General features: G+C 38.2%; 1 protein-coding gene across 15 annotated transcripts in view; it reads left to right on the forward strand.

Moving 5' to 3' along the window:
• The window catches only part of MEF2C (myocyte enhancer factor 2C), a 75,046-nt gene that overhangs the window by 37,429 nt on the left and 14,715 nt on the right, over positions 1-22,902 (forward strand). For 4 of the 15 annotated variants that reach the window (XM_086480224.1, XM_086480231.1, XM_086480225.1 and 1 more), the window contains exons 3-5: positions 3,018-3,161; positions 10,067-10,253; positions 11,436-11,483. The exons of 1 other annotated variant lie outside the window; for it this stretch is intronic. In XM_086480224.1, coding sequence (XP_086336350.1) covers positions 3,018-3,161; positions 10,067-10,253; positions 11,436-11,483 — 379 coding nt within the window. Of the gene's footprint in view, positions 1-3,017; positions 3,162-3,222; positions 3,361-10,066; positions 10,254-11,435; positions 11,484-22,902 lie in introns of all 15 variants that reach the window. 10 more of the 15 variants (XM_086480227.1, XM_086480226.1, XM_086480228.1 and 7 more) reach the window with 4 other exon arrangements.

Raw genomic sequence — 22,902 nt, forward strand, 5'->3', positions numbered from 1 at the left:
AGGATCATTATATTTGTGATGAGTATCACTCACTACCTTAGTGCAGAGGATAAATACGTCACTTTCAGCCTGCTTTCCTCTCTAGAGAACTGTGTATGCGAGCATGTGTGTTCACGTGCCTGTGCAGTCTGTCAGTCTGTTCTTCTGTCTTTTCCCTTTAACTTCTTCATTTTTCATTTAGCTCCAAGTAAATCTGGTGCAAAGGGAAGGGTCTCACAGACAATGAAATTCAAACAAGTTTCATGAAAATTACATGCTCTTGAGTAGAAAAAGAGAACTAGAAATTACTCCCAGAAAGACTCCCTGCTGAAGGCAGCATTGCAGCATAAGGCCTCACACACAGAAGCAACAAAGAATCAGCAGAAGGATGGGTAGGGGGCAAGAGAAGCCCCAAGAGACCCAACCACAGCAAATCTTCTCTGGATATTGCACTTTACCCCAAAATGTAACTCACAGAGAACCAGGAATTAGTTCCAGCACTCACAAAGCTCAGAGCTGGGCCTCTGACTGCAGCACACTTGCGGAAATTTCTTTTGCCATTACTATACTGGAAGAAAATCTGGTCTCTTTTTGGAGACTGCTGCAAGATGTTCTTTAGGTTACATGGCCTTTCCTCCTCTGAACATCTAAAAGACGGCAGTGCATTCCTGAACCTCTACAAATCGCAGAAGTGGCTGTTTTACATGAGTGCTAAGCAGACAGTCACAGAACTTTAGGGCATCGTGAGTGTGCTGAGGACAAGATGCATCTTCTTTTCACCCAGACACGTTCTTGTGAATTCAGCAGACAAGGGTTTGGGAATGATAGGAGTGGAAAAATTTCAAAGAGGCTGCAAAACATTCCCCTTCTTGTTTTTTCATATTGCTCTTCATCTGGCTTGTCTAGTAGGATAACTATTGTGCAGCTGCCTTCCCTCACCTGTGCCCATTCAGTCACAGTAGTGTTGACCTCTGCGAAAAAAAAGAGGTCATTGCTGTTTGTAAATAGAGGAGCTGGATTGTCATGTCACTTCTTGGATTTGAGGATGCCAGCCACTGCTGCTCACATCAGAGTCCTTCCTCAGAGACTCCATGCGAATTAGCAGGACTCCATCAGTGACTCAGGCTCAAGAAAAAGGCCCAAGAGTGCTAAACAGGGTTCCATGTCTGGACAGCTTGATCCAATGGATCTTGAAACCAGAATATTTTATTTATTCAGAGGACAACTCTTTTGTACTTATCTGAAGAGAAGAATGTTAGATGAGATTATTTATTCAGATGTAAAAGAGAGCTTTCACTTTTAATATGTCATAGTGTATCTACTAAGTCTATCAAACAACAGCTGTGTCAGCAGTAGCTCATGGGACTGGATGGGAAGTCTGTATAGATACAAAGTTTGAAAAGAAAGACCTACATTAAGCCAGCCTTCCACAGTTGCCTAAATCTGTTTCAAAGATCCACAACATGAGTTTGCAAGGCTCAGATCTCTTCAGGCAAATCACCATGACTTTGCTGACTTGATGAAAATGTGAGGTTCAGGGGGTGTGTCTCCACAAGGAGAACAGCTTTATAGCTTTTGCAGGAGTAGGAAAGCTCTATTCTTATGTTTCAGGTAAAACGCAGAAAACTGAGTCTAATTTTTATAAATAAATGCAGTAGTACAGAACCAACATATGACATTATAATACTTGAGGGCTTTAATGGTGGTAAACTGGGCATTGCCATAAAGAAAACAACTAGGAAATGTGCTTTCCAAGAGGAACAAGAGCTCAGATAAGAGGCAGGCATATGAAAAGAAGGCAAAAAGAAACAAGTTAGAGCATCCCACACTAATACACAGCATGAGCATAGCCACTTATTAGCAAGAGTGCTATGTAATCTACAGGTAACTGAGATTGGTCAGCCAGGTTTCAACTCAGAATTAACCTCAAGCTGTCTAATAAAGTTTGTAGACAACCAAATGGACTCTTTGAAGAGTTTTTGACCAAGACATTCTTGAAGCTAAATTTGAGAACTCTTACAAACACTGACTTTGTGGACTATTGTTTGTTCTTGGGGGATCCACAAAGACTTGCTTCTCATATTCTTTTACCTTAATGAAGCCCATGACTGTTCTTTGGTGATCTGTTGAAGTAGATCTGTTAAAACCTATTTGAGGCCAGGCAACCATTCTGAATTGTTAGCTATGGATTTCATTCTGTTTTCAAGCTTTTTCATCTCCATTACTTATCTTTGTGACGATAATCATGGTTGCGAGGGTTGATTTGAGCTGCTGAACCTGAAATTCATCTGTGTTGGCTTTTCACTAAGCACCCGTTTTAGCAGTGCTTTTTCCTGTACATTGAGCTTCAGCACTGTGCATTTGTAGTACTGTAACTGGAGTCAATAAAAAGCAAACACCATGTCTAGAAGCTCTTAATCAGTATTTCACAGCCACATTAGCAACTCCATCCTCCCCCTAGTCCTGTCAAAAGCATACACTTAGGAATGGCAGGGCATTGCTAATGTCATCCCTTACATCCAATTCAAAGGAAGAATTCAATTTAGGTACGCCTCCTTCTTCATCTATGAAGAACATGAATTCCTAAATTTGTTGTTTCGGGTTTTTTCTTCCTCTTTCTTTAGAGAAAAAGAAAACACCAGGGTATTCCACTGTATGCATCCTTTGCTTTTAACGTTCATTCATTTCAAATGGATAAATATGTTAAAACAAATTGCATTCTGGGTGGATGTCTTAACTCCTCAATGCTATGGGATATGGTGGGGAGAGGGGGTACTAGAACAGGCACTTTGCCAGATTGCCAGCTTCATTCTTTGTTGACTGATGCTGGTTTCAAACGAAAGAGATCTGTATGGTCCTCTCTTGCCACTTGTATTCGGAGACATATAGCATCAGTGTGGTGGATCTCTAGTCACTTTCTTTCCCTAAAGCATAATGTAAAACGATCCACTTCTGGGCAGTTTGTGCTACTGTTAACACTGCTGAGTCTTTCTTACAGCCTGTGTCAAGGATTGAACTTTCCAAATTATGTATTTCAGACGTTGAGAAAGAAAGGACTTAATGGCTGTGACAGTCCAGACCCCGATGCAGACGACTCAGTAGGTCACAGCCCTGAGTCTGAGGACAAGTACAGAAAAATTAATGAAGATATTGATCTAATGATCAGCAGGCAAAGATTATGTGTAAGTACTCTGAGCTCTCTTTCATTTTTTTTACTTTTTGATATTTCTCTGAACCTGGCAGGCATTGAACAAGAAAGAAAACAAAGGTTGTGAAAGCCCCGATCCTGACTCCTCTTACGCTCTCACCCCACGCACTGAAGAAAAATACAAAAAAATTAATGAAGAGTTTGATAATATGATCAAGAGCCATAAAATACCTGTAAGTACCAAAGGTTAGATGGCTGTCTGCTGATAACTGCTGCAGTAACAAACCATAACCCTTTCAGTTCTGGCTTCTTAAGGAGAACATTTCAGCTGGAAACAGGCTTTAATGGCCCTATATGTAAACATCGTGGTCAGAAAATTTCACACAACATATTTTTCTTCCAAGTCTCTACTTCTGACACAGACAAAGCCGCCTACTATAGGTGAAACCTACAGAAGGAAGTGAAATATACATATATCCATTTTATTCACTTGATTTACAGAACTGTTTTACCACACCACTCGCCCAAATTATATCTAAAAAATAATGATGGAAATCTTTCTTTATGGACAGGCTAACAAACCCACAGAACACTTTCTGTGGTGATATAGAAAAACTGATGTAGAACTGAAATTCCTTTATATATAGTAATTAGTGCATTCTGTGAGTGTCACTTCAGTTCTCAAGTGTCTCTGCTAAACTCATTTGCAGCACTGAAGGGTTACAGCTACTTGCTCGCTGCAGATAAACAGGCTGCATGAGAGCCTAATGGTAGGATTCAGACATGTTTGTGTGTTGGGGTGATTTTACAGCTTTATCAGAGAATTTGCTTTAACTTCATCAGCAGTTCTTTAATGCTTTAACATGAGCTAAATTTTTTTTAACCAAGTCAAAATTTCTAACCGTCAGTCATATGCCTTGCCAGATATGTAAGAGAAATAACTCTGCATGTGCTATTTGGTTTGCACAAGACATACAAGGGGAGAATACTTTGTCATTATGTTTACTATTACATTTATAAAGCCGACAAAAAGAATGTGGCGGTTTGGAGGTTATGTTTAGCCTTTCTTCCAAATATGTGTGGAAGAGAAAGTAGCAAACCAAAGATTTGCCCAGGTCCAAAGAACTGTCTGAATTTGCATAGGTAACTACTTGCTTCTAAAAGAGATCATTTGGATGGGTTCATTCCGCATTCCCACATGCAAGTTGTATGAGTAGCTGCCAAAAAGGATGTCTGTATACCCAGAATGAGCAAAGTCTCTTCTGTAGTTCTAGTTAATTGTACGTACAAAATCTGATACCTAAGCCGAGGATATCTCTTAAGGATGCTCAGATTCTGTCTCATGCAGTGTAAGTGTTCTTTCCATTAACTCTCAGCAGAAAGATTTTCACTCAAGTTAATTAAAATTTGAAATTCTCACATCATGGCAAAGTTTATTTTCGCAAAATTTAAAAAAAAAATAAATAAATAAATAATAAAGATTTTTTCCAGAGACCAGAATGGCATCAAATTTCATAAATTAGTATTTGGAATGGCTGGTTAAGAATGGCCAACAGGTATATAAAATATCAGGAAGCAATACATATATTTTCCATCTTTTTTTATCTCCCTTTTTATTTGCTTCTTTTGCACAGATGTTTTTCTCAGAAAAGAAAGCTCTAAAGCTGTAACCATGAATTTGATTTCTCAGGATAGAACTCAGTTTGACAAATGATGACTGCAACATTTAGGGTGACTGTTATAACCTAGAAAGCTTAACCCTTTTTCACATAAAAGACTTACCAATTGCCATTCCTTTCCTCTTTCAAGGATCACCTTTGGCTTGTTCAAATCAAAATGATGGAACTTTAATCACACAGTGTTTAACCAAGCTACTTTTCCACATTATAAATTGGTTTTGGGATGGTCCTTCAGATCATCTGTTTCTCTCACGCTACCTGTTTTTGTTCCGAAAAAGCAGCACATGTGATAACTGTTTGAAGTCTTAAGACATGAAAAGAAGAGCTTGGAAAACTCACTGTTGTGGAATCACTTTCTTTACCACCACAAGCATTTGGAAAAATCGTCTTTTCTATAAAACTAGAAAAGCCCTAGGAATTCGAAACAATACAGTTAATCTAAATATGGTACATCAATTTTGTCCTCCCAAAAAGTAACAGACTTTCACTTTGGTTGCTTTCATTGAAAACAACCTTTTGATGTCAAATATAGTCCTACTTCAGCTATTAACTTAGTGATTAACTTGGTTTCCTGAGCTGTATTTTGGGTATGATGTAACTTCCTACCTTGCAGGGCTATTACAAGGTACAGTGTACTATCTTTTTGTGAAATTGCTTCAGAGATGCTTCAGAGATACAGAACTGCAAAACTTTAGTGTTTCTTTTCATGTAAGACAGGATATCCCTTCTTTGAATATTTCTCACGCAGAGCTCAAGGTCTGTGTGCTCCATCAAGCTGCTTACCACAAAAGGAACAATTGGTAGATGTTCTTCCCTAATGCAACAGGAGCTCCTTCTCTTGGCATAAGCCAAAATGGAATAGGCAAGATGGAGCTTTGAGCTAGTACATGATGGAAATTTGTAAATATGTTTTTATATATACATATTATATTGTATACAATAATATCCTTAACTGTACAAATCAGTATAACTTCAGGGAAGTCAGGGAAGTTAATATTCATTTACATGTGATCATCAAAGATAGCCAAGAAAGCTGGGGGGAAGAAAGCAAAACTGAACAAAAAGTCACCAAGTCAACTCATTAAATCACTACTCACAAAATATATAAAACAATGCAATGCTGTGCCTTGTCTTGTAACAGAATAAAGCTGCTGCCAAATGAAAACTAAATTGGCTTTTGCTCCTAACAGCTAAGGCCAATAATGTTTCCTCAGATAATTTTCTGGGGATAAGTATTTATATTGTTCTAAAACATCTGATAATAATTAGACGTTTATTTGTAGTTTTCATAAGAGTGATGAAAGCAGAAGAGACAGAAATAGTTCACTAGAAGGGAGCTATAAGTATCTCTGTCTCTACATAAATGAAGGCCTGGTTGAACATGGGAGGGGTAAAAGCAATGTTTAACACAAACTGTTTGGTCCATTAATTTCCAAGGGTTTTGAGTCCCCAACACTTTGCTTTGCACAACATACCACAGCTTGTGGAGCATACATTTAACACAGTGTGTGCTGTACACTGGCAGTGTCCTCTCAGGTGAGCCATCTGCCCTCTTTGACAGTTGTGTCCAAAGGAGAAAAAGACAGAGAAAATAAAAAAGGAAAAAAAAAAAAACAAAATATGGCACGCTACATACATTAGAGTGAGGGTTCATCTATGTTAGTAAATTAGCAAAGGGCAAAGAGCATACCAAGGTAGTGTGAAGTGCTTATCTCTGCCATGAATTGTTTGAGTAGCCCCTGGCACGCTTTTGGCACTGGCCAAATAACGCTTTTTCAGACAATCTCATAGCTCTGTTTGGTTGTTAGCCCAGGCCAGGAACAATTCCCAATTGTCAGTTTATGTGTAGTCATGATGTTTTTGAGGTTGAGAAAGCTTAATAGTATGGACATGGACTGCTCTGTGGCCTCAGATGGCTGCAGCTCCTAGGCAAGCTTCATTTACTAATATAGATATTGCGCAAGTGCATCATAAGCCTTAATGTCCATCAGGCCTAGCTGGAATAGATACACCCCATGACTTACCACCAAGAACGACAAGGAATCTGCAGGAGACTGCAGTTCTTGGTGAAGGACATACGAGACTGTAACAAAAGTTAGGGAACTGGAGCAAAACTGTAGCTAGAGACTTACTGTTTAAAACTGCTCCTTATCCAGACAAACTTCTCTCTCTAACCTTTGACTACTAAGGACAAGAAATAAAAGCTACTATATTCCATGTATAGTGTGTACTGTGCTGCAAAACAGAGAGTAAACTGACTTTGTCCTGCTAAAAATTGCCTATACTCCGTAAATAGATGTAAGTATATTCAGACAGTAGGTAAAATGGTGAAAACGAAACCACTACTACAGAAATAAGAAAATAATTTAACTAGCTTAAAAAAAAAATTTTAAAATGACAAAACGAAAGCTAAGTAACTGTTTCAGCAATGTTTCAGTCATGACTAGTGAGACTGGCAGCCACAACAGCAACCAAGACTGGAGCTCTTTTCTGCTGTACTAACATAGAAAAAGAAGATTACAGCCCTTGAAAGATTTGGTTTGTACATGGAAGGAAGACAGAGCATAATGATGAAAGCAGACAAGCCTGTTTAGGATTGGCAAAACCTTCAGATTTGCATTTGGACCTGTGTTTTAGTTTAGATAAATCAACAGAAATTTGGATTAGCAAAAGAAGTTAAGAAAACAGATGAAATATTGGTGTCTATTGAGGCTCAGAGGGCAGATTTCACAGATCTCATGACAGGTGAATAAGACATTGTGCAAATTGCTCCCAATGGGTGACACTCAATCTGACTTCGGCTGGCACTCAAGCAGGCAGGATCCTGTGCTCAAAGCCACCAGGCAGAGTGATCTCCAACACAGCCCTGAACATTGCAATAGCAAGAGACTCCATATTGGCTTATTCATGTCTCACATCCAGCTGGAGGTGGAGCTAAGACATCTATCCTCATGTGAATTCACTGGCTAAAATCTTTTGAAAAAGCAGAAACCAGCAGCAGTAGCTGACTTTGAGCTTCAGGACCAGCCATGCACTTCTGACTTTCATGGGATTTGGGAACATCTTGGGTCTTTCTGTGGCCAGTGAAGAGAATGTCTTGCTTCAAAACATACATTGAGGCTGGTAGAATATTTCAGATCATGTGAATCAATTCCTGAGGAGCCTAGGCCTCAGTCATGTCATACACTGGTACTCCCCGTGTTATGTTCTTTGCAAATTTTCCTTTGAAAGACAAGTCACACATGCTGCTAGCGAGCTGGACTTCAACCATAAGAATGTCTGAAGGCAAAAAACTGTTGCTCCTGAAAAAAATAGGAAACACACTTTAGTAATTACATTTTTCGTCACATAATCATTTATTCTCTATTTTTCTGTTTGTGAGACATAAACATTAGTATGCTTCAGGATCCCTACACAGACGTAGCAGCATGTCTAGTTTTGCTCTTTACACACTGAACATGTTGATTCACCAGACTCCTCTTCTCCCCTTCTCACCTCTACTTAAACCAGTTAACTCTATGGAAAATATGGCCCTTGGAGCAAAGGGAAACAAGTCACAACATGCAGCCCCACCAGCTGGGGAGCAATTCCAGCAGGTCCATCCACTCAAGTGCCCTGCCTGATCTCAGCTCTTATGCTATGGCCATCTCTCACAAAACCAGGCCACAGGTGATGTAGAGGGTTTCAGAGCCAAATAAAGACCTTGAAATAAGTCCTGAGGGATTTGTGTAATGTATCCTTCACATCACACCCTGAACTAAAATTTTGTTGAGTGTTTCAGGGGTTAAGCAAAATGATTCATCTATATTTAGAGCAAAATTATATCTGCCTCTAGAAAGGGGAGAGGACAAAAAAAAAATAATTGCGAGATAACCGTCATTTGATGGCCAGCGCTGTAATATGCAGGGCACAGCCAACAGCTCTGGCCAGGCAGAGAAGATATGTGTGGGTGGCACAAGGTCAGGGTGCCTCTGTTGCCTGACACAGCAGATTATGTGTCCAGCTCTCAACATACTCCCATCTAGGTCCTTGAAGGCTTACCAGTACTATCAGCTGCCAAAAACAAAATTAAAATCTGTGCTTTCCTCCCACTGAAGATGTTATGAAGCTGGCTTGAAGAATTTTTGATGGGTTTAGACTCCTGAAGCTTATAAGATTTTTAAATGGTAAATCGACGGGTACTTCTTTTGCATTCGGGTATTTGCATATTTAAAATGCTGTCAGGTAATTCTGAAAAAGTTTTCTTTCCATTCACAAAGGCAAAAAATTAATTATTTTAAAAACAAGTAGATTACGTACGGAGTTCTGATGTGTTGGATGAGAGTCATAAATTTTAAAGAAATTCAGGCAACTGCCACCCAGGAAAACACCAACCAAAAAACCCAGCAACCAACCAAGAAAATCTGAGTTGGCCTTTCTAAGAGCATAATGAGAATCAGGTACTGCATCTCCTCACACCCTCTGTCAGAGTGGTCCATAATTTGATTCTTTTTTGAAAGGGATTCTTGCAAAGGAAAGTGGTTCAGGGGAAGATCCTGCCTTAAAGTATGAAAACAATATATTGAAAAGGTGTCACCAAACACCACCACCACCCCAAAAAAAAAAAAACAAAACCAAAAAAAAACCCACAAAGACAAGGAGACTGGTGTGTATTTACTACCTGTATTTGCTACCTGTGTCTGGGTAAAACTTTGTTTCTTTTAAGCCCTGCCAAGATAAGATAAAAACTTTTTTAAAAGTAATTTACTGTGTTGATGCCTTTAACGTGATTTGGGATCATTTTGGTTGCTAAAGCAACATAAGCTGAAATTAGAGCTTTCCCTTTTGCATTCCACCCCTTCTAATTTTTTTCGGTGCAGTGAAGTCATCATAATCATGTATCTTTGATCTTGCAGTCATCTGTGACACTAGATTAAGATATCACAAGCGAACAATTATGACTTCACGGAATGAAAGAGAAAGAAAATTAAGCTTCATAAAGCACAGTTTTGTTTCAAATTAAAAAAAAATCTTTGCAGTCCTTAAAAAGTAAGTGTGCAGCTGCATTAAAGGAAGATGGAATCATGCTTTGAAAAATCATACTTAAAAGCTTTGGTAACTCTTTTGAAACTCTTCTCTTGACTATCGGGGGAGGGGGGCGAGCGTAAATATTTTAACCACCAACTACAAAATATTTGCACTAAATATAGAGTAACTGTACTTGAAGGCTGTTGTGCTTCTGTACTATTCTCGTCTTTGTTTCCCTTTTTTGCTTGTACAGGCTGTTCCACCACCAAACTTTGAGATGCCAGTTTCCATCCCAGTGTCCAACCACAACAGTTTGGTATACAGTAACCCAGTCAGCTCGCTGGGAAACCCCAACCTTTTGCCGCTGGCTCATCCTTCTTTGCAAAGAAATAGCATGTCTCCTGGAGTGACACATCGGCCTCCAAGTGCAGGTAACACAGGTAGGCTCTGTTCAATCCCATCCCTTTAAATGCTCTTTTATCAGCTGCTCATGTGCCTTAGGTCACTTTAAAATTTACTCTGAGAAGCAAGAACTTGCTTTTACCAGTCGTAACGGTTCGTCTAAATTTACTGTGCTGAAAAATCAAAAGAAGAGCCAAAGGGGTTTCTATTCCCATTTTAGAAAATTAAAAAAAAAAAAAAAAAAAGAAAAGAAAACCCACAGTTCTAGAAAAAGCTGAATATTGACTAAGATTAAAGGAAATCAATAAAGGATAAAAGGGCAGACAATTTGCTGTTTCATAAAAAGGCAGCTTGTCTGCTTAATTCATGCAAGAACTCACTATACCATAAAGCTTAAGAGGGCGGGGGAGAAAATGTAGCCAACGCAAACAAGTTGAAGCAAGTAAAAAAGGACACTCATTACTGAAATCATCAGTCTAGAAGCTGAATGCAGAATTGGTTATTATTTATGCATTCACAAGTTCCTTGATGGGTAAATGTTAGTTGAACTCTGTACCTGAGTGCCTTGTATAGCAAGAGGCTGTGTTTTACTCCAGTGATGGTGAGGGCTCACTTCTGAACAGGGTAAATGGAGATTAAGTTCATTCAATCTGTCTGGCTGAAGCAGCATCTAGAGCCTTAAGCATACCAGGTTAACAGAACCATTTGAGGTCCCCAAGTGCAAAAAGAAGTTTTAAAAATCCTTAGAGTGAATGTCTCTGAAAGGCTGAGGAAATTAAAATTAAAAGCTATGTAAAAAAGTATTATAGCTTCTGAGTTACATTCTCGTCCAGACATTTTCAATCTTTTCCTCCCAACCCTATGTGGAAGCCTCTGCTTTTCTGACTAATACCGAACTAAAGATGGTTTTCAAATGAAGTTCCACTATACATAACTTTCAAATATAATTGATTTTTTTCCTATGCTGTGGAAGTATGAAAATAAAATAATAAAATCTTGTCTACTACCTGTCTTGTTTGTCCTTGAAAGGCAAGTGTCTTATATGGGTAACATTAAACATTGCAATTTTATGACTATGGGTCTGATCCGATGGCTGTTGAAGTCAGAGGAAAACAGTGGTGGGTAGTGAAGCAGCCTGTTTGAAGTTAGAGAAAATGTTTTGAATGTTTGCCTGTTATAATTTATTGCCTCATTTTTAGTATTTCATTTCAACCCCCTAGGTGGCCTGATGGGTGGGGACCTCACAACCGGTGCAGGCACCAGTGCAGGTAAAGAGAAAAGAATTTATATTTATTTTTCTAAGTGAACAAAGGGTTTCCTTCAAAGGCTGAGTCCTAAAATAGCTCCATATTGGAGGTGGGATATTAGAAAGTGATCAGCATTGGTTTATTTCCCCCAGCTGAAGGGTGAGGAGTTGATATTTGTGCTTCTTCTGTTAGTAGGAAGAGGTTGTTTTCAGCAGGGTCAAAAAATCTTTCACCTCAACAAATTCCACAGGTACAAACATGTTTTCCTTCATATTAGCTTTTCTGTAGAAAAAGTTTTGGATGCATTGCATAGCCCTGTTCAGGCAAAACTGCTGCTGAGGCCAGTGTCAGAAACTCTAATTCTTTTGAAGTCACAGGGAGTTTTTCTATTGACTTTAGTGGAATTGGGGTTTTCATTTTATGATTTAAGTTTGAGTAAAGATTTCAATATTGATTTGCTCATTAGACTTCAGTCTACTGAGCACAGATTTGATTTCAAGCCCCTGCTCTAAGACCATTGCTACTCAGCAAAATCTGTTAGCATTTACTTAAATAATCAGTAATTAACTTAAGCTTAGTTTTATGTATTTGCTTAAGTGCTTTGGTACACAACAGGGAAAGGATTTTCAAAATACCCATGCAAAGAAAAAAGATTAACCCTTTTAGTCCTGCTCCCACAGAATTAATGAGAACTGTACTTGCTAAGGTCTGTGTTATCAAAGCAATGTTGTCGGAGTAGTCCCCTTTGCTCAGTAAACGCAGTGGTTTGTTAGCAATGTCAGCAATGTTGCATTATTACAAATACAGATTACAAAAGACAATGGCAAGATTACTGTTTCAGTTTGAGAAGTAAACACATGTTCAAAGAAAATAAGCTGAGTGGTAAAACATGGACAACATCCAATTTTACTGGGTTAACTCCTTTCAGAAAGAGCTGCATGGAAAAATAGTTGGAAGATCCATTTTTTGCACTGTAAACCAAGCCTGATATATATGCCGATTCTGACATTGTCTCATAAAATTATTTATAAAGAAATTCTGGATATAGTGATCTTTTCTTTCTTGGCTCTTCTCAGCTCGCATTAGACCACCCCTCCTTTTATCTTCATGCATGGATGAGTCACAGATGTTTGTGTGATGCATTTTCAGTAAAATTGAAACTGCACAGCATTGTGTCAGAAAGGCACTTAAAAAGCATGCTGATGCTTTGAGGGGTCATTTTGTATTAATTTAGGAGTAGGGAAGGCAGACCACAGGAACTTAGCTATTAGTCTCCTTTGTTCTCGAAAAAAGAAAGCATGATAGAAAATTATAGTTTTGTTAATTACCTTTTGTTAGCCTGTGAAACACAGCTAAAGAAAGATTGATTCTGGCGATGTTCGCATTTCATCTCCTTTTAACCTCGTACATGGTTGAAACTTCAGGAACGGCAACGGAGGGACTTGGGTTGGAAACTGTTTGCCCTGTTAAGGGGCTCCCTCTCCTGGTTCATTAAGAATTATCATTGCCTCGTTACTGGTTTCCCTGTTCCTTTAAAAAGACACTAGAAAGCAATTAGTAAAGAAGGTAATGTTTTCTTTTAGAAGGGGCACATACTGAAATAGAAGTTGGTCTACACATGCATCTGGCTTAATAATCCTTGTGCTTAATAACATCTGTATATCAATATGCCAGCTGAAAATTTATATTCTTTCTAAACACATTTTTTCTTGGAAAAATATTAAAAGCATACATAAACATAGGAAGAGGGATAGCTTGCTTATTTACTCACAAATTAAGAATTTGTATTTCCTCCACGCAGTGTTATGCATTAAGCTCTCAAGCAATGCAGCTTTGGAGTAGGCAATTGATTTGAGGGGCATATATATGAGGGGCATTGCTAGGAATGCATCATAAATATTTAATCGCATGAACAGTCTTTGTTCTTTATCTGGCAATAAGAGCTTTAAACACCATTAAAGAAGTGTTTTCTAAGCCTCCTCAATGCAGAGCAGTAGGAAGAATTTGATACAGGGCTGAAAGAAGATGAAAAGGTCACTATAAGGTTGAATCCTTAGTTGCATCATTCCGCAATAGCTCTATTTTGGACAGTACTCTTTCTTTAGGTTGCAGAAGAATAAACATCAAAAGTTCTCTTTGTTCATCATTCTTCACAAGAAACAGAGACCTCTATGTTTTCTTCTACTTGGCATCTTAGAAGCTGGTAGCATGATCATGTGGTTAAATCTGTTGGGGTTCATATTTCTGGCCAAATTAGAACATTATGAATTTGCATTTTTCTGCAGTGTCCAAAAATAGCATGTGTTCAAAATAACATACTCTAAGAAGAAGAGCCTAAAGATTTTCATTTCTGCCATTATGAAATGAAACTACTTTTGATTACCAACACCAGGCTTCAGCTTCTGCACTACTTTAATGAATTACATTATAATAAATTGTATTATAACAGCAATATCAGAAGTGGAAAAAGATTAGTTAAGCCTGTGTTTTGAGCAGTATGTTATTTTGTTGGTTTGAAATCATCCACAATTTACCTTGGGAGTCAACCCAAGACAGAAATAGAACATAAAAAAGCTGACTACGTCTTTATCATCCTACACAACTGAATATCATCAGTGGTATTTTTAAGTTAAACCAAGGTTATCTCAGGTTTGTTAGAGTAAAATTGTTCTTGGCCAAACACTGATTGAATAGTTTCTATCATGTGATACTAGCAACTGCCAACAAAGTTGGACCGAACTTCACGTTTAGTATAGTTACTAAATTATAAATACAGCAATGTCTTTGGCACTGTTCTCTCAAACCAGAGGTTTTTGTTTGAAAGAGAACAACAACTTTTTGGACCCAAATTGTTATGCTGTGAAACCATTCTAGCTTACCCCATAACTAGTATGATGACTAAGTGACATTACCTGTTTACATAATAGACTATATGTGAAGTTCTTTTAATTTTTGGGAAGCATAGTCTTTAACAAAACCACTTAACAGTAATTTGACCAGAAATAAATAATGTCTTCGAAGTTTTAGTACTGAATTTATTATGTATTATAATTTATCTGAACTCAAATTTTATTTAGTGGCTCAATATTTATGTTGAAAGCCTGATGAAAGATTAAAACTTTAAAAATATTTCAGAAGTTTTAAAAACAAAATATAACAGTATTGGGGAACATCATACTTCGCATCTGTACTTTAAACTTTTGATTTTCAAACTGAGTTGTATTTTTAGATTATGTTTTTTGGTTTTAGATGTTTTTCAGATTATGACATTTTGTATTGTATAATTGTTTTCTTTTTAATGGAATAAGCCCATCTATATCAATAGAATTTCTTTACAGTTTAAAAACCACTATAAATAATAAAATCAAAAGAAAAATTCAAATTCGGGTTTTAAATCCAGGATGTATATAATAAAAAATACACTTACTTTAATTGCTTATTCATTCTTTGTAATTTTTTTGTTTCACTATTTGATCTCTGTACCACCTCCATCTTGACATTAATATTAAATTGATGGAGCAAGTTATTCAAAAATACTTGGGACTCTGCAAATGCTCTTAGAAGGACTAAGTGCTTATTCTCTTTAAATCAAGCATCCTCAAACTACCTTTAAACCTGTTCTTTAAATTCATTAAATATTGAGAAGATCAGTAGTGCATTTTGAAAAATTCATCCCATCTCTTCTTGATAACTGGATCCCATATTTACCTATAAATCAGCATCTGGTAATTTCCTTCTAGAAGTTAATACAAGCTAACAGTTTCTCTGCTGTGGGCTGAGGTCCTGGATCTGCCAACCAATATCATGACTGGCTAGAGCTTTCCCATTTATTTTTCTTTTCTTGGTCATCTACTGACTGTGGGTGAATGTGTTATATATTCTACTAGTATTTCAAGCCGCATGGGACTATATGTAATACTAGGGGTCTTTATAAGCCCTTAGGGTACAGGCAATCCGGATTGTACCTTCTCAAAAAAGAGCGGTTTGCTAAGAAAAAAAAAAAAAACGAAACATCTGCCCAAACAAGCCTGCAGGCAGTACCAAAAATAAGCAAGAATTTCAAAGGCACCTAGTTGCATTAGCATCGTCTGAAACTACAAACACAAAAAAGCAAACAATTACTAAAAATAAAAATTTTAAAAATTAAAAGGTTACTTAAATATTCTCCACTGTGCCCTGAAAGCATGCTTGGCATAGTCAAGAGAAAATAATTGTTAGGCTACAAGTGTGGAGTATGTTAAATAAACAAGTGAGCTTAGAACAATGACTCCCAAACCACAGTTTATGGGCAATCTGTTAGGACTGGGTTAGTCAGGGAAAGCACAACAATTCATTGCCCTTCCGTTATTGCTTGATGAGTGCAGTCACCCACAGACCTCTGATCCAAAGATTGGGCAACATGCGGTACAAAAATATAGTAAACAACAGTTCCTGTCCAAGGAAATTTACAGGCAAAAAAGAGAGAACATGTCATTCATAACAGTGTTTGTGATGCAATAGTGGCAAATCTAAACAATAAGAATTCACAAACTAGCAGGTTGGCTTAAAACTATAGAGGGGGATAAGAAATGAAAAACATAACAACTGTCTGTTTCTTTTCTCTTTTTCCACTCATATTATGCCATTAAGTGTTCCTTTTCTAAGCTTTTCTCCATATAAAAAGGATACATACTTTGTTTTTCCAGGGTTTTAAGGGAAGTGCCTACAGGTAGAAGATTTATGATAAAGTAGGAAGAACACTCAAACTTGTTTGAAAGCTCTAATACATACTATGAAGGAAATAGTCTAACAGTACCTGAATTTTATATCTGTGTGGGCAGTCAACACAGGCCTTTTAAAAATCAAGTCCTGTTTCTGCCCTAGGTGACCTATATGTCTTAAATAGCTTATTCAGACTCTTTTTACACAGGTAAAAAATCACATCAGTGAAACTTTGAGAATAAGTTTGAAAGGATAGATGCTGCTGTTCATGTCAAAATAAAAAAAAATCTACAATGGGTGTCATATCCCAAGCACTAATACAGGCTGGATGATGAGTAGATCGAGAGCAGCCCTGCAGAGAAGGACTCGGGGGCCTTAGTGGATGAAAAATTGAGCATGACCCAGCAGTGTGCACTCGCAGCCCAGAAAGCAAATCACATCCTGGGCTGCATCAAGAGCAGTGTGGCCAGCAGGTCAAGGGAGGGAATTCCCCACCTGCAGTGCTGTGTCCAGCTCTGGGGCCTCCAGCAGAAGACAGACTCTGACCTGCTCGAGTGGGTCCAGAGGAGGGCCATGAAGATGCTCAGGGTGCTGGAGCAGCTCCCTTGTGAGGACGGGCTGAGGGACCTTGGAGAAGAGAAGGCTCTGGGGAGATCTTATAGGAGCCTTCCAGTGCTTAAAGCGGGCCTGCAGGAAAGGTAGGGAGGGACTCTTGATCAGGGGTTGTGTAGTGATAGGATGAGGGGTAACAGTTTCAAACTGAAAGAGGGGAGATTTAGATTAGATGTGAGGAAGAAGTTCTTCCCTGTGAGGGTGGTGAGGCACTGGCACAGGCTGCCCAGAGAAGCTGTGGCTGCCCCCTCCCTGGCAGTGCTCAAGGCCAGGTTCAAGATGGGGCTTGGAGCAACCTGGTCTGGTGGAAGGTGTCCCTGCCCATGGTGGGGGGTTTGGAACTGGATGATTTTTAGGGTCCCTTCCAACCCAAACCATTTTATGATTCTATGATATGCAAAGGGTGGATGCATGCATTTTCAGCTAGCTCATGTGATCTCTTACCAATGAAGAGTTCCACATAAGCTCATTCTGAGCAGACCACAATGAAAATCTGTGAAAATCTGGCCTTTATTGGGTTTTCATCAGTTATGTAAGTGTTGACTCAGTAATTTATTTAGTTATTCTGTGTCTCATCGTCTCTCTAATCAACAGTGTCTCAATATTTGTATTTGTAAGAAGACAGCTTGAAAGAATTGAAAGGGAGAAAGCCCTAAGTTCACATGTAGTGAACAATTAAGTGAGTCATACAAACTGTGGTTCTTTGTAAGTGGGATTTTAAAGACAGGCGTGATTGACTTCTTTTCCTTTATGACAAGCAGTTTCAAATGTTCCTCAAGAATAATTTGGATTCTTTAGATAAAATTATTTTCTTAGTGAAGTCTGCGGGAATTTTATTCTTTACTTCAATGAGACAGGGATTTCACTGAGTTTTTTTGTCTGTGCATTCTTGATCATTAAGACACCACAGTCTTCTGTTGCATACTGCAATCCGTATTCTTGTTCAAATTCAGAAAATATAAGAAGGCATTGCAAATTAGCAAACATCTGGATTTCATGCCTATCCTGAGTCCTGAAAGAGATAGTTGATGTTTCCTGGATCTGGAATGCAGCAATGCCTTTCCTCTGAGAAAGAAAGCAACACTTTTAACCTCTTGAAGCTGGGACTGCAGCCACACGTGTAAGCTCCTGGCAGTATTAAGCTGATTCAACCCCTACCCTTTAACTTTTAACATGATTCCCCAATTAAGATATTCAATCGATAAATTCAATTTGTTTTCCAATTCTCGGGCAAGCTGATTTTTCCTTCGGTAAGAGTTGAAAGAGTCTCCCAGAAATAAAAGCCAGAGGAGACAGGGTTGGGTTAGTTTCTGATCTTTTCTCTGCTTAAATTTCAAAACAAATCTAAGTAGTGTTTTACAAAATATTTTCCTTTGTGTGCCTATCTGTTCTAATAATATTGGTTAGTTAATAATACAAGTATGTATCATTTGTATTTAATATATGCAGTCCTGAAACTTTCCTGACGTTGGATTTTAAATTATGCATTCTTCGTTTTTCAATAATTGTGCATTGAACAAAAATCAGTAAGTTAACTCTACCTATATGTTTACCCAAAAAAAAATTAACAGTTATTTATAAAATTTCTTTGGGGAAGCAAGAAAGTATATTTTTGAATAACGTGTTCAGTTTATAATTGGAATTACTTCTTGTTTTGACATATTTTTCATTTAAAAAGTGTCTTTCCCAAAATTGTAGTTGATTTCAAACACCGGAAAAAAGGAAATTATTTGTCGTCAGCAAATGGTTTGTTAAAAGCAGATGATTTGCCAAAGGCTGTTCCTCAGGCAGTCAGGAGGAGAGAGAAGTCCTCTACTCTTCCCAGGCTCATGTCTTTCTCCTATACATCTTCAGAAAAAGATTGTATTTTTCAGTAATGTATTTTTCTCTCTGACATAAGTCAGGTTTTTTTCCTTTCTTCTGATTCTAAAACAGCTTGTATGAAAAAAAGAAAAAATACTGGGTTTTTTTTCGCATAAACAGGACAAAAATGGAGTGTCTTTTCAGCTACTATAAAAGATGAAGGAAGATACATGCTTCTAATGTGCACTATTTAATTGCTTTACTGGAATAACTGTTAGCTTACAATCATAAGAGGCCAGCTAGGTCCTGGAAACATATTTTGAAGAGGGCGTTATCTTAGATGGATGAGGACCAGGTATGATTTGTGCGTCATGCACATGTTAAGAGATCATCCTTATGCTAGTTACTGCAAGAATTTTGGAAAAGCTGTCATGCAAGCTAAATTTCAGATGAGCACTATTAAAAACCACCTGTGATTTTTGGTACTGACCTCTCCTACCAGCGTAAACCTTACTGTGGAAGGTGTCTGCATTCCTAGCGTAAAGTGTGGGCTAACCTTTGCAAACATGAACAGTGCGTGAGGAGGGAGCACTATGCAAGGTCGGGGACATTGCACTGTTCCTGCTCCTCATGGTAGCAGCTACAATGCCAGTGGCAGGAGCAGGGTAGCTGTTTTGCCATGGTAAGACACTTTTAAATGACTCTGATCCTTAGCATGTTCTTTGGACCTTAAAAACTTATAACACACAGGAATATAGTTCTGATGCTCATTGTGCAGTGCCCATGTGTTTGAACTATAGATGGGTAATATTTATAAAGCACAAAATTGAAGATCACTGTGTAATTTTCTTAAGTGATTTTTCTCAATAATTACAACTTAGATACTGTGATGATGAGGTAAAGCTTCAAGCCAAACAAGATGACTTGAAATATGTGGGTTCTGATATTAGCATAGCTACTGATAAATAACCATGTTAGAACAAAATGGTGTGGTAGATGTGGAAATAAACTAATCAATACAATCAGAAGTAAAGCTATAGGAAAGATAGTGTTTCTGCATTGAAGCTATATGCTCTGAGATTCCTGAAATGAGGTGCCGCTAGGGAATTATGAAAGCAAACTATAAGATGCTGTGATAAGACAATATAAGAAGCATACTGACAGTAGTAACAGTACTGCAAAATTGAAAAGCCACAAACAGGACTTGGACTTGGATCGTTTATTGCTCTGTTTCTTTGCAGAGCAGAAAAGGGAAGAATGAGGATGGTCACCCTTGCAGAAGGAAGAGCACTCCCTTTTCTCTCAGTGTATAATTTGCAATAGAACCTCACTGCCTGCTTGATATCCCCCCAATCCAAATGTTGCAAGGAAGGAGACAAGAGATATGCTGAAATATGTGCCTGCAGCTTGGGAAACCTAATTACAATAAGAAATGTTTTGAAGGCTTGCTTGCAGTTCCTTATGTGGGTATCCACAGGCTAATTCTGTAGACAGTCAGGTGCCACCTTTACATTTATTTTATTAAGGTGTGAATGCCTAGACCAAAGTGGGAGAATACCTAGTGCAACAACTACTTTAGAAACATTTAGATACAGATCTTATTATAGCAACAGAACATAACCGCAGTGTTGGTCATCAGGTTAGTTTGCCATGTACTTAGTTATGCACTTGACTCAGCAGCAAAGTATTTGCATGAAGTCTAATGGTCTGTGATACACAGGTCAGGTTTCTGTTCTCATGGTCTTTCATTCTACATCTAAACAAACCTGTCGATTTCTCCATTTGGCTGAAAAAGCTTCTCAGATTTCTAGATTCATGGCATGTCCTTAGATTTTCAGAAATGTGCTTTGCAATGTGTTCCATGTTGTCAAGTGGCAAAGAGCTACTTCTTTACTTTCAGCTCCTGCCTGAGAATTATCATCTCTGTCCTGAAGGAAATCTGAGCCCAGTTGCAGCAATATGGGATACACGTGCCCTTTTTCAGCAATAGTTGTGTGCACCTGCAAATACTCCACGTGGAGCAGATTGAAAGGATGTTTCAAATTTTATATGGCACTAGCCCAAGGGTTAGAAATAATTTTGACTACGTCATTCGGTTCATTAAGGTAGCTGGCAGTACTCAACATGAAGATTTGAAGAGGAAAAGTTGGGTTTGAATTCTTTCATGATAAAGAACATGCCACCAGGACGCGCTAGGGGCTGGGGGCAGCTGGGGGCTGGGAACAGTGGAGGTTCCTGGTGCTAGCAGGGCAGAGCTTCGCAGTCAGGACCCATCCCACTGCCTCAGCCAGGGAGCTGGGCTGGTGAGGAGGCAGCCAGGGCAGACTCAGCCCTCCATGGGCGTGGGCCAGGATGTTGGCTTATGGATGTGGGCCTGGACCAGACCTGGTGAGGGGAACCATAAAACTGGCTAGAGGACTGTTAATGACACTAAACATGAAATATAGCAGCAAGAGCTGTACTGTCTCAGTATGGAGGATCTAAGCCTAAGTACTTGAACCAGCCCAAGGAGACAGCAAGACTATCAGAACAGAGGAGTTCTGTTATGGCTTTCTTCATAATATGCTACAAATATAAGCAGATCATACATACTGTTTTCCTTGGGAAATTTGGTGAAGTCATCTACCTCCGCTGCAGTGGGAGCAGTGGAGATTTGCCTTGTTCCCAAAATGAGATCTCACTAACACCCAGAATCGTTAAATGGGATGCACCGTGTAACGTTTAGCTTTGTGCAATCCCAGCGCAGGTGGCCCCCCCATGTACACCTAAATTGCCTACAGTATTAGTAGTATTTTAGTGCTTCCAAAATACCATCTTTTTTTGCCAGCACAGGACAACTCTAGTGCCCTTAGAGCCCTTTACACAGCTTTAGACCCAAAGAGCGAGAATTTCCCATCAACAATTATATAAGCTCCATGGCACAAATGAATGAGTTAGAGAGAGACTTGGATAGCAACTTAGTCTTACCTTGTTGTAGCAATCTCTACCTTTTTATTTACATTATTTCTGAATGGTTGGTTTCTAAAACTATGACAAAGACCTGTTGAGATAATTTACTTCTCATTCTCTTCCCATTCTTCCAAATGTCTGTGTGTTCACAGCACTTTCATCATTTTTCAGTCCAAAAAGCAGCTGATATTTTACACAATGCTTGAGAATACTTTCACACAAAGTCTGTAGGTTTTATATACCACAACTGTCTGAGCTGGTTCCCAGTAATTCAGTAAAGTAGGTCCATTAGTGTAAAGTTGTGGGAATGGGCAGCTGCTTTAATATAAAGATTTTCTTTTTTCTGGGTGAGCATATCTGCAGATTGGTTTTATTCTAGTGCTTGCTGTTGGTAGAGGTCATGTACTGTGAAACAACTAGCATGCAACATGTGAGTAAGAATCTTCAATTGTCTGTCTTAAAAGTTATGTTTAGGGGAACACCAGTACAGCTTTCTGGCATTAGTGCTTTATTGTTGGTATTTATTTTGTTTGGGTGGTAAACCATAGCCTGATCCAACAGTGTGTATGCATTAAAAAAAAAGATTTACACACAAGATGTAAGAGAGAAAAGGAACCTTTTCATTGACTTTTAATTACTATTCTCCAGAAAGTGGGAAAATTAACTGAGTGAAGAGTGTAAATTTAACACAATTTCTACTCCTGCATTGATTGTTATATTATATATATTTTGAAGTGGAGATAAATTGTAGCATAGCTGGCTCTCATGTTTATACAGACTCATTCTAAATCTAACATTATTTTTGAGAGGCTTGGTGGTCAGTCATAATGTCATATATACGGGATGTGCATTCAACACAGGAAGAAGCAGGAATCCATGAAATAAAATGTACATATTCTTGAAAGAATTGTAATAATTTCTACAAGTAAGAGCATACATTTGTTGGAAACTTGGAATTACCATTAATATTTATGGAAACTCCTTTGAGAATTTGAAGGCTTTTTTTCCTATTAAAATTAAGGGGAGGTAAGTATCCATGGTTCCTACAGATCTTTTAAATTCTCAATCCATATGGTCAGTGAAAAGCATCAGAGTAAATGAAAAAGAGATCGAAGAAAGGACATGTAAATTTTGTGTCTTCTTCTTCGTTCTAGGTTTTTTCATTCAGTATATTTTTCTAGCTTTGAAATCACAAATTAAAAAGAAACAAGTAGGCACATGACAGATTCAAAACATCGAGAAATCAAAATACAACAATTTTTGAAGATTTAAAGACTTTGAATCATGACAATGCTGTTCAAGAACATGGAGAGATATGGAAATAAAACTTTCCTCATTTGTGTTACCCTAACACGTGGAAAATTTCCTGGCTTGA

Source organism: Leptosomus discolor, chromosome Z (genome assembly GCF_034619465.1).
Source record: "Leptosomus discolor isolate bLepDis1 chromosome Z, bLepDis1.hap2, whole genome shotgun sequence".
Classification (NCBI taxonomy): domain Eukaryota; kingdom Metazoa; phylum Chordata; class Aves; order Leptosomiformes; family Leptosomidae; genus Leptosomus; species Leptosomus discolor.